At 39.1% G+C, this 17,137-nt stretch overlaps 1 protein-coding gene across 2 annotated transcripts; it reads right to left on the bottom strand.

The window, feature by feature from the left end:
• Positions 1–294: 294 nt before the first annotated feature.
• Positions 295–15,094, bottom strand: LOC118115877 (gamma-aminobutyric acid receptor subunit rho-1). Of its 2 annotated transcripts, XM_035167072.2 has the most exons (10): positions 14,575–15,094; positions 9,125–9,175; positions 8,922–9,028; positions 7,720–7,787; positions 7,151–7,374; positions 6,253–6,335; positions 5,579–5,719; positions 4,980–5,132; positions 3,511–3,707; positions 295–2,119 (listed from the first exon to the last, which is right to left on the bottom strand). In XM_035167072.2, the coding sequence occupies exons 1-10, from the start codon at positions 14,679–14,681 to the stop codon at positions 1,817–1,819; spliced, it is 1,434 nt and encodes a 477-aa protein (XP_035022963.2). In that variant the 5' UTR covers positions 14,682–15,094; the 3' UTR covers positions 295–1,816. The 2 variants fall into 2 exon arrangements, with proteins under 2 accessions (XP_035022963.2, XP_035022964.1); XM_035167073.2 differs by lacking the exon at positions 9,125–9,175.
• Positions 15,095–17,137: the final 2,043 nt, after the last annotated feature.

Raw genomic sequence — 17,137 nt, 5'->3', positions numbered from 1 at the left:
GAGAGCGAAGAGAAGCCCTGGAGCTGGTAGGAGTCCAATGTCTAATAACTGTGAAAGCTTATCCCCCAGCACTGTTTCAATATAGAGTATAAAAAAGCAGGAAAAAGGGATATTTTGGGCATCGAAACACGAGGAGTCAAACCTTCAACTTACACAAACATTGTGGTCACATGTTTGTCTGATTCTGTTTGTGTTTGAAAAGGTATTTTCAGCCATGCATCTGATTTGTTTGCAAGGCGAGTGGAGGAGGTTTAAAATGCTGTATTGTGGTTCTGTTGTTAAAATAATCACATGTTCAGAAAACAAAACATTTATTAAACACCTTCTCACATATAACATCTTTCATTAGTTGTATACCTCTTTTTTTGGACATTACATGTGCTTATGAACCACCAAAAGATGTGTTTAAGTGTTTAACCAAGTATAAAGTTGTTTTAAGCTGAAAAAATGATTAAACTAGCAACTAACAGGTCACAGTGAACCTCAAAGCCTCACGACACCAAACAGAGATGAGCTTCAGTTGTATAAAAAAAAGAAATATGAGAATTAAAAAAAACAAAAGTTGATATAATAATCAATATTTTGGGATTTACTAAACATATATTTTTACACTTGTGACTTTAATATTGTTGCGTTTTCTTTTTTTATAAACTTTGTCAAATTACACAAATGCAATGCAGTAATTAGCTCAACATCAAAATACTTGCATTAATACAAAGATCACAAGAGAATGTAACAAAGACTGAATCATACCAACGTGCTGCAGAAGATTTGAACTTTAAGAATAATCGGATTATCAGGCTTTTAAAGAAAAAGTTCCACATTTTGGAAAATGTCACTTATCTGGTTTCTTGCGATGAGTTAGATGAGAGGTTCAATGATCAAATCTGCCAACCAGCACCTCTACAGTTCACGTATTAATAAGTTACATTTCATTTATCAATCCAAACAAAAACTGAGGCGTAAATCCAACAGTTAGATGTTTTACAGTACAGAACAGAATTATGTACCTGACCAGTGAAAACCAAGTTTCCAGGAAGTTTCTGGCCTCAGCAATGAAATTGTTTGGCACATAACCATCTGGAAAACAGCACATTTTCATAAGATGTAACTTCTTAGCGTGTGAGCTTTAGAAGTGACCACCTTCACACATAGCCAGGCTAGCTGTTCCCTTCTGTTTCCAGTCTCTGTGCTAAGCTAAGCTAGCTGGTTGATGGCTGTAGCTTTATAGTTAGGCCTGAACAGACAGATATTAGAAAGGTATTCATCTTTTAATCTAACTCTTTAGCCAGAAAATGTCATGCTATTCCTTTCAAAAAGGATTTGTTTGCTTTTGATTGTCAAGTCTACTTCGTATGCAAAAACGGAGGAATCTGTCCGTATGGTGGAATTGTCAGAAATCCATTTTCACTTCACATTTTTGGTCACTGCATCCAGAATCATACCCCCGCCGAGTTATTCTGCACATAGTAGCACAGTTTGTGTTGGTGTGTTTGTGCAGTAAAGCCTCATGCAGCGACAATATCAAAACTTTCCATCAACAACACTGAAGTTACAACATGAAGCCACATAGATTTGATGGATTGATCAAACAATCGTCGATGGCTGAGCAGTTTGTCAGTACCTCTGTTTTAAGTGGCTGGGTCGAGAAGGCAATGGTCACCAGTCTGTCAGTGGTCTCCATTCATCTTATGAGCAGTTTCTCTGTCTGAAAAGCATCAGAGGCGAAGTCTTTCCCGCTCTTACACAAACAAGCCCAGCTCCTGGAGTCCCGTCACAGACGACTCTTACACATGTCCCTCTTCTGCGTCCCGTGTTATGAGTAGATGGACCAGTAGATGATGTTAAAGAGGATGTACGCACCAGGAAAGACCACCCTTGAGTACTTGTCTATGGCGTGGGTGTCTATCCAAACATTCACGTAGCCCCTGGACGGCCTCACTTGGCCCGTGATCTGCGAGTCGTTCAGTGCCACCTGGGCCATGATTCGCTCTTGGCGGCCGCCATTCTCCGGCATCCCATAATTCCCTGTGGTGTTGACATCCATGGACCCATAGCCAGTGATCTGGGGGTCGATCATCATCTCGTCTGGGTTGCCTATGCCACAAGTACACGGCAGCTAGAGAGGTAGAACGGACACCAGAAGTACATTGACAGTTAAATCTGGTAAAAATAGATGCTACTTTCATTAAAGTTTTAACTCAAACTGTAAAAGGCAAATAAACAAAACATTGATTTGTCGGATGTTTCTGCAAACTCAGGGCTTTTAAACAACTTTGGAATGAAACATTCAATAGAAGGATGTTTGTGCAGGAAATGTGCCCGAGGATACGTGGGCAATTTGGCTCCATATGCTGCAACATTTGGCAGATGAAGAATAGTCATATAGTACACAAGCCCGAGTCCCAGAAATAATTTGCCATTGCCCCTCAAGCAGATTTAAGTGAGCCAATTTGGAAAATATTTATTTGTTTATTGGAAATGCACATATATAATTTATCCATGCTTCTGCCAATTTAGAAATATTCTAATGGGTAAAATTACTCTTACTTTGTCTCCGTCTCCTGACTTACTTTTAGATATTCTTATTTGCAACTATTAGAAGATACAACTATAATTTGATCCACATTAAGTGGATATTCAAATCATCCTGTAAAGAGTTTTAAAATCATATAAGCTGCCTGTTAAATATTTATCCAATAAAGTATTTGCGTCTGACTTAACAGGGTTTCTGAAAGGTCTTATAATTCAATTATCTGAAGTTTGGGCCTTAAAACGTCTTAAATATGGTAAAATATGAAGTACTAGGTTCACAATATGGGATAACTTGGAATATTGAGGGTTATTTTCTACTTGGCTACTTCAGCTTATCTTCAATTACGGAGAAGTGTAAGTAATTTAGGGACATCGATACTGCTTTATTTCTCTTTATACTTGACAATGGTCTTAAATTTAGCTTATTATGGTCTTAGAGGGATCCTAAAGTCTTAAATCTAACTTGTTTTAACCTTCAGAGACCCTGTTTTATCTACAACAATTAGAACAACTGCTTTTCATGAATAATTCATGCAAAACATCAAAGAAACGTTTGCTTCCTCATTTTAACGTGCACATTTGAAAAGCGACATGGGAATATGTTGGCCACACACTCAGGTGTTTTACTCCTTGTACTAACAGATATGCAACCTCCTTACTTGGTGAGAATTATGTTTTTATCTTCTGTTAACACGACTAGAATAAAACTAAACATTGCACAGTTTTGTTCCCTTATTAAAATTGGACATTTGGGCCAAAATTAAGCTTAATCAGAGCTGAAGTAATTTGTTCTTTTACATAAAAAAAAGCAAATAATCGCATCTGGCAACAAAACTTCATCAAATAAATCAGTCCACTGGTTTGGTTTAAAGAGGAACAACAAAGAGCCAAGAGCAACCAGTCTCATTTGTCACAGTGAAACATTAAATCATTTCATGAGTGAACTATTAACCATATAGAGAATATCTCACTTACTCTCTCCCTCAGCTTCCTCTCTTTCCTCTCCTGCACGGTGGAGAGGTAGTTGACCGCCGCGTACTCTATCACCGACAGGAAGACAAAGACAAAACTGACCCAGAGGTAAATGTCCACTGCTTTGATGTAGGAGACCCGCGGCATGGAGGCGTTGACCCCGGTGATGATGGTGGACATGGTCAGGACAGTGGTGATGCCTGGAGGGGAGCAGACGAACAAACAGCAGAGATTTGATCTTCTCCATCAGGCTGCTAAATAACACAGAGAGGGATGCGCAGAAGAGCCCAGTCATTTGTAAAATTTAGTATGTGTTTTATTCTCATATTTTATTGATCACTGTGGGGAAGTTAGAGAAGCAGCATTTCTGCTAAATATTTCTTTTTCCAGATGCCATAAATTTTGTGGCGATTGTACATAGTGATTCTAAATTTCCGATAATGCCGTTATAAAGACAAAATATTAAATGTGTCCACTGTCCAGTAGTTTGGTTTATGACTGTGGAGATAGCACGGAGAGAACCTCCATGTGGACAGGGGAGAGGTGATTGGCTCGGCTGAGACGAGTCGGCCAATCAACTCTCCCTGGATTCAATAGGCTACAACTGAGCTGCCACCCGGGAGACAGACTTCCTGAGAGACAGGGCTGAGCTGCAGAGCTGGAGGCCAGCAGAAAGTGCTGGCCACTTTAAGTTAAGAGATTTGTGAGTTTATCTTTGTTTAATAAAGAATGCTGAAAAGCAAATGGTTTGTCTCTGGCTGTTGTGGTGAGACCCCGGTGGCATCGTCTTTTGCCACAATGACTAAATACGTTTACAACTGAATGACATTCACATCAGCCTCTGCTGTAATTAGTCTTTGGTGCAATTTAGCAAGTGTCAGCCTGCTGCCATTATTTAATAAGAAAGATGATAACATTAGCAAACTTATTGTCTCTGTAGCTCGTAAATTTTACGAGCTACAGAGACAATCTGAGGCCTATATTCATTCACTGAAAATGATTCCCCAATTGACATCATTGTCATTGTGAAATGACATTATTACGATATTAATAAATTAGCATTGCCTGATATACACAGTGTCCAGGCAGGGTATACATTCCAATGCTTTCATTTGATAATTATGCTTATGCCTGTTAACACCATATATGTTATTTTCTACATTTCCTTTTGAGCATGTCCACTAATTGAATACTTAACTTATTTTTACTATCTGCTTTGCTGCTGTAACACAGCAAATTTTCCCATAGTGGGATTATTTTATCTAATCTTATCTTGTCACTCATGACCCATAAACTAAAAGCTAGAGGGATAGTTGACCTCTTCAGTTTTATAAAATTGTTTAAAAGAAATAACTTGTGATGGGAAATCACAAAATAAGTTTCTCACATTTTCATGGACCTATACAAATTAAATCAACCTTTAGTGGTGTGACGTTTCTTTGCGACGGCCACACGTGTGGAACCTATCGTACCTAGTGGCACCCTGGCGGGCACAGCCCTGCGATCGATCCAGAAGGACACCCAGGACAGCATGACCATCAGAGTGGCAGGGAAGTAGGTTTGCAGCAGGAAGAAGAAGATGTGTCGCCGCAGGGTGAAGTGGATGTACAAACGATTGTACCAGCCTATAGGAAGAAAAATAATATCATTGTCACATGTTAGCTGCTGCTGCACGGTACAGACACTTAGAGGTTCCCCGGCTACTCTGGCGGAGAAAGATAGGAAATAAAATCCTATTTAATGCTTAAGGTTGTTCTTGTGAGCGTCTAGGTGACATTACAGGCTGCAGGACTTTTACAGAGGGTTTTCAGCAGCATGTTAAATGGTTGGCAGACATTTGATTCAGTTGGTTTCACAGTAAGGATTAAATATTAGTGCATTCTTCCCTGTGCGACATTCAAGAGACATCGATATTAAATAAGGAAAACTTGGTCCTTCAGTTGAAGAAGTTTAAATTGTAAGTCAAATTCAATGTGAACTGTTTAACTTGCATCTGCACATTTGACCCATTTGCATAATCAGTTTAGTTTACTGGATGTACTGGAAGAGGGGATGTGGTGGATTGCAGTACCTGTGCTGCTGTAGAAAGCCAGCTTGGTGGTGGTGTGAAATTTCTGGATGAGGAACTGGGACAGAGAGATTCTGTCGTCAGTGTTGAGGGATTCGTTTCCTTTCTTCCAATACAGCATCAGGTCATCGTCTGTGTAGGCATCTGGTGGGATAATATGCAGAAGTGAGTACATGCGTAATGAACCAAATCAGGGCAGATTTATTATGGACAATGCTGGATGTGAACAAAATGTGTGACAAAATGATAAAACATGACAAGACTACCAGTGTAAAGCACCACCAGCAGACCCTGGAGACTGAAATATATTCACAGCACGCTATGATTTTGCGACTGTTAGTGGCTCAGCAGTAGGGACGCTGTGGGGTTTGTACAAGGGGAAAGGGTCATTAGAGTTAAAGATATCTATTCTGTTTAAAGCCAGAACAAGCTCAAAATCGTTCATGGTATAACGTGTCAGACATTTTATAAGACATCTGGTTGTGTGAACGAAAAAGGGTTTATGAAAAATGCACAAAGAATCATTTTTGCAACTATTTTACCATTCATTAACCTGAGAACCATAAATATCACACAACATTTTAAGGTAATCTGGGAACTGGTTATCAAAATGCATATGTTGCTCTAGAAGTGTCTGGGTCATATATTTGTCCGTATGTTTGATAATATGCACTCACAGCTCTCGATCTCCAGCGAGCAGGTCTGGGTGTCCAGTGGGAAGCGGCTCAGGTCCATGTTGCACATGGCGGTGACAGTGACTCTGCAGGAGAAACAGCAGAGACACAAAGAAGAATTCAACTTTGAATCAACAGCAATTTAGGCTAAATTCACAAATTAATGTAAACATCAACCAAAACAATTAGAAGTAATAGAGGCTACGATGTGGATTTTTGAGTGCTGATACCGATATTTGTAAAAAATTCAGTTGTAGTTCTAGTCTGTACTGTTTCATTTGATTTCTTTATATATATAATATGTCTGTTAATGTGACTCTTCTTCTCTGATCTTCTTCCTGTGTTTTCAGTTTCCTTCCTGTATCAACTGCCTGCCGTGTTTTTTCATTTTTTATCGTCTATATGTTATACTCTCTTGTTATCACATTTATTTTCAAATCAAACGATCTAATGCCATTCTGTGTTTGTGAATATGAAGTGTTTTCCTGATTAAATAAAGGTTAAAGATGCCCTAAGGTGAACTGGTGCATACCAGACTCACATTATAATGGTGTTCTCCTCTGATTAGTGATGTCACATTCGTATGCTCCACTGATTACAATTATCAAATGTTGGACCTTTCGCCTGTGGTGAGATTCATTACAGTAAATCCATGGTGACCTCTAGGTCTTCTGATGTTCTTTTCATGTGGCATGTTTTTGTTTCTTCCTTTCACACAGTGAAAGTATTCAATTAATTCTGTTGGAAAATGATTTATATTGATGATGTTTTCCATTATTTTTATAGTAGAGAACATTTTTTAATGACTGTGTTATATCTCTTTTTTTCAAATATATACACTGCTTTGCAGAAACAACTCTACGGATGATCAGACAGGCACATCCCAGTCAGTGTGTTTTACCTGAGACTGTAGAGGACGTTGCCATCAGGATACACCCTCAGCATGACATTATCAGTGGTGGTGTCATGGATGAAAGAGCGCTTGGAGTGGACGAAGAACATGTCAGGAACCCAAATCTTCTTCACCAGGCGACTGTCAAAGGTCATGCTCTGGTTGTTGGTGCTCTGGAACGCCAGCCGCTCGTCCTTCCAGTAGTGACGCAGGTACAGTGTCATAGTGAAGTCCTGCAGGAAGGTGAAAAACACGGGAGTGTTGAACAGTAGTGGAGGAAATGATCTTTATAAAGTAAAATGTAAAAATACTCCATTATAAGCAGGAAGTCTTGCAGTCAAAATATTACTTTGGTAAAAGTACGAAAAGTACTATCTGCTAATTACACAAAATATCAAAGTTAAAGTTGTGGTTGTGCAGTAAAATGTTCTCTGTCACTGACAGTTTTATTATATGTGACATTATAGATTGTTAATACTGATGCATCAGTGCATAAGAAGTGTGTTCCTGTTGTTGGTGCTAGTTTTATATAGAGTCAGGTAGTTACTGTGTTTCCAACCGTCAGGCCTCATACTCACCATATCCACTTCAGAGATGGTGTCCAGACTTTCAACCTGAACATCGACTCCAACAGGAATCGGAGGACCTAATAAAAAGGTCATCACATCAGTGTAAGTACAGAAATGTTACTTTTATTCATAGAAGTTGTTTGAAAATGTTTTTCTGCTTCATTATGAAGGAAACAGGTAAAATGGGTAAAATAATAATAATAACATAATAACTTTATTTGTATATATATATAAACATGGTTAGAAAGTGCTTTACAAAGATGAATGAACTTAAATAAAAGGTATTCAATCAGTTCAATTTTAAGCGCCATATCATAACATAATAAGGTCAGGACCTTAAAACGAATAGAGAAACCCAACAGTTCCCACAACATGTCGGTTAGAGAAACTGAATCGTCCTTTTGCTTTTGTAAATCACGCTTCCAAAAAAACAACAATGTATCACACAAATATATAACAACAGACTGCGCCGCTCTGGCTGTGATTCTACTTTTGACCTATTTCAGCCCTTTTACTCTGCATCATCATCCCCCAATAGTACACAAATACAATTAGGTCATGATAATGGATGAAAGTTGATGCAGCGCTGGAGGCAATCCAGCTCTCTTTTCCACTTTCAGCTGAGACGCATGGTGTTCGAAACTAGACACAGCAAACACACTCGTGTGTCTTCAGCAGCAGAATGTCGCGTGATTAAAAGCAGACGTGTCCTGATAAAAACAGCACATCTCTCTCTCCACTGCAGGAAAGCCCAAACTCTCAGATTTAAAAAAATACATATACAGTTCTTACGTGTGTGGTTATTCGCCACAAAAGACAAATCAAAAGATAAACAGAGCTAAAAGATTATGAATATATATATTCCAGTACGATGTTCCAGTAAAATGAAGAGCCTGTGTGTCTTTATCGCTCCGTAATCCTGCTGTTCCAAAAGCTGACATCAAATCCCTCCAGTATACAGCGATGCAAAAGACGTGTGTTAACACTCTTGTGATGTAAAGATTTGAGCTGCAATTGAAAACTCCAGCACAGCCTGCATGGAATGTGTCATTAAGGCCTCCAGGAGCTTAATGCTTATAGGACAGTTTGGCCCAAACCAATGACGGCTGCACAGATCTTATCCCACTTGATGATTGACCACACAGCCTCTAATGCCAGTGTTTGTCTGTGTTGCAGCTTTGTTGATGACAGAAAACGATTTCTTCGCTCACCTCCGAATGCCGGTCTCATGGTGAAATCGTGGTCGTCTATTCTCAGGAGCTGCTCCGATTTAGTCATCAGATTCTTTGTCATGTCTGGACTTCGCTTGTAAATCGGGCTGTGAGACAACAAAACATGAGGTCAGGGTAAACCTCCGTGTAATGCATGGTTTTAAAAGTCAATTAGGAAATGGATTACACATATAACGACACACCTTCCAGGTTTCTGACCTCCACCCCCCTCCATTCTGGTCTCTCTCCGTGACCTTTTAATTAAGAGCAGAAATAATAAATGAATAGATAAATAAATAGGAACATGTGTCACATATGGCAACAGCACAACAAAAGCAGAGATTGATCGTTTTCTTCAGTTTTACCACGAAGTTTTAAATTTAGAATTAAGATTTAAAAACTACAACTTTTTTGATTCATGTGACATATGACACAATATATTTTGACTGGAGCTGTAATATTCGGTGTTTGAACGAAATGATGATGCACACGTCACTCTATAGCTCAGAGTAGCAATGATAATTCTGCCTCTTTTTGTCTCGTTTTGTTGCTCCTCTCTTCCGGGGATTGCAAACTTTTGGTTACATCACACACATTTATCCACAACGGCCAAAAGAGCATTTCCTCATCACATCCAATTTGGATTCAGCCAGTTCCTCTCTGGTGCGATTTTTCAAGAGGCGTGACTCTGCATACTTGTCTTTTAGGGACTATTTTCAAGCCGCGAGCGGAGAGAGAGACACACAGAAAGAGAGAGAGAGCGAGAGGGAGGAAAAAAAAGATAGATTCCAAAAACCCTAAAATGGATTAATAGAGTAGAGCATGCTGTGACAGACAGGGACCAAATCCCTGTGACAACCATGGACATGCATTAAGGAAATACCACAGAGGAAGTGACAAAGAGGGAGAGATGAAGGGCTTGTACAAAAACAGAAAGAAAAAAAAAACCACAACAAGAGCAAAATGAAACAGAAGCAGGTTTCTGTGGGAGCTGTGGCTGCACTGCAGTGATGAGCAGGATGCTGGTCGTCTGACGTCCAGCATCCAGCAGCTGGTTCCTAATCCTCTTGGCAGAAATGCCTCTCTAACCCCCTCTCTGCCTGACGACGCCATGCAGCAGACTGGCGGGCTGCACTCTGCTCTGCTCTGTGTGGCCTGACTCGTGTTTCTGCAGCGGCAGACCTGCATGCAAGCGTCGCTGCACGGGCTGCATCAGGGTGAATGGGCCACTTTACCACAGAGCTCGTTCTGGCCTAACGCATGCTACAAAAATAAAGAAAAGAGGGGTTTGAAGTTTACGGGCCCAACAAGTGGATTGGGTGGAATGTCTTCATTTTTAAGGCAACCACAAAAATGATTGACTTAGACCTTTTTAAAAAAACACAGTATTGTCAAACTTTAGTAAGTACTTTATATTGAAAATGAAACAATTTAGGATAAAGTTAATTAAAAGATGTAATTTAAAAGTAACTTCAGATTCCGCTTGAGTCAAGGGCTGATGGTGGTTACTGTTCAAATGTATATTCGGTAATACATAAGTATTTTCCATTATTATTATTCTAACTACTAACTAAATTACAAAGAAGTTAGTCAATCAAAATGTATGTATTTCAACTACAGGAAATTACTTTTAGATGAGTTTAGCTTGAGTCAAAGTTAGCTTGGCTTGGCTGCCTTGCTTCAGCTACGTGGTTGGTTAAATTTAGCTAAGTTGGTGTAATCGTACATTTAGCATGCTGTTTTCTTTTAAATAAAGAAGATACTGTAAAATAAATGTCATGTTTAACTACATACGTAGCTAGCGGGCTATTTTGGCTTCGTACGGCAGTGATTTTATTAAAATTCTCCGCTAGTAAGCTTTAGATAGTTGCAAGTATGAAAAATGCAAATGTGAGACATTCACAGCTTTTTTTAAATGTCATATTTTTCTGTCCAAAGAATCACCCGGCGACAACTCCCCAAATTATCTCTAAAACCTCATGAGGGGGTTTTCCTCAGATGTTTTTCTTGTGTGGGACTCTGCTGTCCTACACAAATCCCGCGCTCCGCTCTTCCTCCTCAAGGCAGTGAGTGAATTTTTTTTACGCAACATAGTGAAAACTCCCACAACCCACGCATGGCAACATCCAGCAGCTTTTGCGATTTCACACTCCAGGCGAGGAGTGGGAGGAGGAGAGGAGCGCTGAGAGGCAGGCGGGAGACGAGTTTCACTTCAACATGAGTACATGAGATTTCTTTTTTTTTTTTACCCTCCTGCTAGAAGGGGAATCAGAGATTCACACTTGATTTGTATTCACAGACTGTGTGTGTCAGCAAAGAGGAGACGGATGTGAGCTGACTTTTAACGAGTTTAGGAGGGGGGAAGAATAGATTTGAGAACACGCTGGCATTTACAAATTACGGCTTTGAAGCACTTGCGCTGAACCGTCTTTTGCAGATTTTCCACAGACGATTATGATTGTGCTCCTCTTGTACTTAATGATCATCTTAATCACCTTAGGGCTGAGATGATCACTCCAGATGACTGTAATTTCATGGATTGTTTCGATTTAAAAAGGCAGCTTTAATCCCGCACTGTTTCACACACGTCCCCTCAGCGAGGACAGACTCACCCTGTCATGCATCCTGACAGTTTGCCGCGGTGCACACGAGCAGCTACAGGTATTTGTCTGTCAAACACATGTATTCAACTCAAACGGATGAGAATCAGGCCGCTGTGTGCGATGCCGCTGCTGATCTATAAATAACAGCACTTATAGCATGAAAAGTGATACTGTATCTAAAGGCAGGGGGATTATAATTTGACAGGGTTTGTTGAATATATTAAGTCGATGCAAATCATTCAACACTGATGGTATTATGAGGCGTACAGAGCTGTACTTTGCCTGCTTGAGAAAATCTTATCATCTTCAGCAGAGATTAAGGCAAAGGCGGTTTCTCACTAGGGGGCTGCATTCGGCAGCCAAACTACAAGTAAATAGTGCTTCTGTTTATCAAATGCTGAATATCTATTTTCATTTATAGAAAACGTATATTTTTTCATGTGTCAGATGCTGTAAATCTGGATTCATTCTATTCTGAGCCATCTTAACATTTTACACTGACATTGGACATTGGGGCTGAAAGACAATCTGTTGATTAGTCAATAGCCATAATGAATAAGCAACTACTGTGAATAATTCTAAGCCATTTTCAAACAAAAATACCAAACATTCCCAAGTTCCAGCCGTTCAAATGTGTGTAGACTAAATATTTACCTCCACCAAGGACGTCATGTTTTAATCTGTGTTTCTTTGTCTGTTAGTTAGCAAGATAATGCAAAAACGGATTATCCGGAAACTTGGTGAAAGGATGTGGTATAAGTCATGAAATAACCCATTCAATTTTGGTGTAATTTTCTTAAACATTGCGATATAGGGCGTTTTTTCAACATTTTGTTAATTTTAGTTAGCTTTTTAGTTAAGTTATGAATTATTAATGCATCTTGATGAAAAAATCTGGCATGTTTATGGGTCTGTAATGAATTTGTGCAATTTGGTGCAGATCCAAAAAAGATTTTACATCTGGTTTCATAAGTGGTGGCGGTGTGTGCTCTCTGAGTGTCATTCTAGTTTGTGGTTTTTGATTGTTGGTTGGATAAAACATCCAATTTGAAATAAACAACTAGAGTGATAGGATGGTGTCATGTGACATTTAAAGGTCCAGTGTGTAAGATTTAGGTGAAAGGGATCTACAGTATTGGCAGAAATTGAATATAAAATAATCCCAGTGATGTTTCCACTAGTGTGTTTCACCTAAATTGTACAAATTGTTGTTTTCTTTAACCTAGAATGGGCCCTTTATATTTAAATACTTTATATTTACATCAGGAGCGGGTCCTCTCTATGGAGGCCGCCATGTTTTTTACAGTAGCCCAGACTGGACAAACTAAACATCGTTTGAGTTTTTATGACAACTGAAGTCTACCACAGGTTCTCTTTCATGTTTGAATGGGGAGGGGGAGGTGATTCAGGGGTATTCAGCTGCAACATGCAACTTCACCACTAGACGTCTCTAAGTTCTACACACTGCACCTTTAACAAACCCAATGTTTAGTTGATTAATCAACAGTGATAATAAAATTGAATATTAGTTGCTGTGCTAGTGTGTTATTTCAGATCTGATATTGCAAATGATAAGAGTAATATCTGGCGATGCCACGTTCATGTTGGAATTATTGGTCAATTGTTATTATTACACTCCAAACATTTTATTAATTCTAAAAATGTTGCTTTGTATGTTAATGTTCATTTTAAATTGATGACATCATATATTTAAGTGATGCCACAATCGTCTACACAAAGGATAAATCACACTTATTGTTTTTATGCTTTAATGTGTGGTCTAAACACTTAGATGGTAATTTGCTTGTTTTCTAGTACAGAGGTGTCGACTTGTTAGTCAGGCTGCACTTCCACATACTGCACTAAACAGCTGTGATAAAACTAAAACTGTTATTATAGCCAATAAATCGATTTATCAATTAGTCAAACAACATAAAAGTGATACAAATATTAAGTTAATCAATTAGAATATTTTGTGGAGCTTTTTGCTGAACATCAAACTGCTGATCAGACAAAACAAGGCATTTAAAGACTTAAACTTCATATTTTTTTGTTAACATTGTCTAAACAAAAAAAAGAATCATTAATTGCAGCCCGACCACACACCAATGGGCCCATTACGATGATTCAGAATAATGAATTTGACGGTTTTGCTGTGTACTGAAGAATGAAGAATTGCAATTTGACAAATGTATTTATGTGATCCCACAATTTCCACATTAAAAGGAAATCTAACGAAGTAGTTTGTACTTCAATATTTGCCAAAAATGAATCAAATCATTAAAAATGTCAGCATTTCTGATTATCAGGTTGAATGTGGGTCAAAAATGACTGCAAGGCTAAAATCTTGTTTTACAGTGTAAATGTCACGTTTCTCTCACCACCTGCACTGTTCATCATGTTCCCTCTCTATTCACTGCTCCTTGCAATTAACAGCAATCACCTAAAACTTTTAACATTCTAATATACAACACAAATACAGCCTGTTCTATTTAAATCACCTCTAACGTTCAAGCCAGTTCAACCTAGAGGACCTGAGGACGCTTTAACGATTTCCAGTTCTCGTTCAGTTGCGACTAAAACATCTAATCCAATGGTCCCATTAACGAGGCAGCAATTAGCCTAAATAATCACATAAAAAACGACATTGACTACAACTGCTGCCTTTGGGGGAAACAGTCATTAACTGGCCCTGCAGTGGTTGTGGGGCAAAAGAACACGGTATTCACCAGTAGTACATAAATAGATGTGGGGATTTAGGTCTCCCTCTCTCTCTCTCTCTCTCTCTCTCTCTCTCTCTCTGCTCTTCAATCTGCTGTCTGAATAAGTCAGTTTTCAGGAGGGAGGGAGCAACACAGGTGACACAGGAAACACAGCACAACATTGTGTAAACATGAAAAATACATCTATAAGAAAATATAAAAGGGACAAGGGAAAAGAGCAGATTTTTTGCAGTAAAAGCTTCATTAAAAACTGTCACACATCCTGTCGAGAGAATGAAAACATCCATGCGTTTGCCTTTCATCCGTCTGTGTCTTCTCTGACATTACCTGCTCTGTTTGTAGGTCTCCAGCTTGTGACCTCTTGACTGGGCCACCCTCCCAGCGGCGCCCACGATCCACACACAGAAGAGCACAACAGCAGCATCCACCTGCATGGTTCACATTCCCCAGAGGACGCACCTCTCCTGTCACTCAGAATTGACTCCCCTCCGGGGTTTGGAGCTCTCCACCTTCCTGAGACATTCCCTTCCCCAGCGCCGGAGCTGATGAGAGAGGGGAGAGGACACAGCAGCAGCAGCAGCAGCAGCAGCAGCAGCAGCAGCAGCAGCAGCAGCAGCTACACTGGGCTATTCTACGGCCTGAGTGGAAAACATTCTACGGTGCTTAATCTCCACAGTGGGAAAAGCAATTTTGACTAAACCGATAAATCCTTGAGCGTCAGATGGTACAGATTTGATCCCTCCAGCGGCGGATGTGTCTGCCTCTCTGTGTGCTGCTGTGCTCAGATATCCTGCACTCTGCTGTGCTCTACTCCACTTTGCACCGCCCAGAAACACCAATTCTCACAATGATGCAGCATGCTCATTTGTAAGGTCAACGGTTTAGAGATACACACTCCCACAGGCTGAGAGGAGGCTCTGTGTCTGATGTGAAAGGCTTCTCTGCTCCTTCTGATGCTGCAGTCTCACGTCTGGCATTTAAAATGTTGTTTTGATGCTCAGCACAAAAAAAAAAGAGACAAAGTTGCATTTCTGCTTGTTTTTGTTTGCAGGATTTGAGTTTCAGAAGTTTTGATGAAAGCCTGGACTAGCAGAGTTATTTCCTCTCTTCCTGCTGTGGTGTTTTTCACAGCGTTTCCCCCGGGGAGACAGATTTGAGAATATTTTTGGATGCTCCAAAAAGGATTTCTCAGGTTGATGTGTCGACACATTGAGCACAAATAAGGCCGAGAGAGTTTTCAAACAACAAACCTGCAGATCTAAAACTCATCCAGAGAAAATGAGATATATATTATTAATTCATATCATATTATATTGATTGTCTGTGTAAACATTAAGACATTACACCAAATGGGTTTCTTCTCAATCGTGGTTTACTTAGATTTTTCAGATGATGGATACAAAGTAAAACACCACATGCATTAAGTCCAAACAAACAGCTTCCAAGAGTCTGATCCTCACATACTTATCAACCTACTTTTAAAAAAATCAAGGAGGACAGACACCGGATGTCTTTTAATTAAGCAGCACACGTCAATCTGCTCCACTATTTGTCTGTCAACGTGCGCTGTCCATCCGAATAAGCCAATCAAAAAAACAAACATCTCAGCACTGACGTCATCCTCATCTAAGCCAAATGTCCCCTGCCCCTCTTCTTTTTTTTTTTTAAGCAAGCTGAACAGTTGGATTATAAGATCATGAATTTGGGTTAGATCCATGGACGTCAATCTGAAAATTGGTGTAAGTAATGTTCGGCATTGTTTGTGTTTTGGAGATTTGTTGATCCTTCTTTGCAGGATCCTGCTGAGTAAGCAAATGCACCAGCTATTAACTGCACAAACCAACACAGGCAACAAACAAACAGGTCCATGTCGTGTTTCTTATTATAAATACAATATACAAATTATAGATATTTCACTTGAGCTATAGTTAGCCTATTATGATGTTCAAATATCAAATAAGATTCACATCAGAGCCATGCTTGAGATGTCATGGGCTAAATTGTTAAAACAAAACAGTTTGAACATTTAGTAAAACATTATAAAGTAGAGTTGATAAAAGGGTGACAACATCACAAAATATTAACACCTTCTAACATACAGGCAAATCATTATTTATTATTATTTTAACACAATTCTAACTCAGAATGCTGAAATGAATTTACTCTAATTCACTTTTGGTTATTAAAGCCTAAGTGACACTGGATTTTTAAAGGGTAACCACTTCAAAATTTGGAGAGATAGCCGCACTGCCCACTATGGGACGAAAGGTATAAATGTGTTAAACAGGTGAAGTCACAGTCACTCTGCTATCATGTGACATCACAGAGAGTGGCATGTTGTCACCACTGGTTGGCAGCAAAAACAAGCTCTTAAGTTGAGATCATGATTTATTTTTGCTTGGAGTAGGAAACTATTTCTTCTTATGAATTAGCACCAGTAATATACTCCGATCAGCTAAAATTTGACAAAAATGTGGGCCATGATTATTACTAATAATTGAGATACTTTGTCTACCTTATTCTGACTCGTCTGCTGCTGTTACAACTGAATTTCCTCGGTGTGTGGATCAATAAAGTTTTATCTTATGTAATGTGTGTATATAAAATAAACAGACACACAATCTATGTGTATATATGGATGGTGTAAATTATAGTTTATAGCTCATAGAGTCCCTACAATCTATCACTTATAATATATGCCTATAAATATACTTATATATGTATGTATGTATGTATATATACTGTATAGATTATAGAGTCCTATAAATCCGAAATTATAAGGACTCTTATAGGTCCTCTGTCATGGCGAGTGGTCAGTGTGCAGTACTCCCTGTATATAACCTGTGTGTTGTCAGTATATACTATATGGAGTATATTATGTACTGTAGTT

This window comes from Hippoglossus stenolepis, chromosome 10 (assembly GCF_022539355.2).
Source record: "Hippoglossus stenolepis isolate QCI-W04-F060 chromosome 10, HSTE1.2, whole genome shotgun sequence".
NCBI lineage: Eukaryota > Metazoa > Chordata > Actinopteri > Pleuronectiformes > Pleuronectidae > Hippoglossus > Hippoglossus stenolepis.
This window is presented reverse-complemented; position numbering and strand designations above follow the sequence as displayed.

Excerpts from the sequence above, each read along its gene's own strand:
- LOC118115877 (XM_035167072.2), bottom strand. The coding sequence starts at position 14,681 with ATGCAGGTGGATGCTGCTGTTGTGCTCTTCTGTGTGTGGATCGTGGGC. Across the intron at positions 7,375-7,719 it reads CCATCTCTGAAGTGGATATG|GACTTCACTATGACACTGTA; the intron begins GTGAGTATGAGG and ends ACCTTCCTGCAG. Across the intron at positions 5,720-6,252 it reads CTCGCTGGAGATCGAGAGCT|ATGCCTACACAGACGATGAC; the intron begins GTGAGTGCATAT and ends TTATCCCACCAG.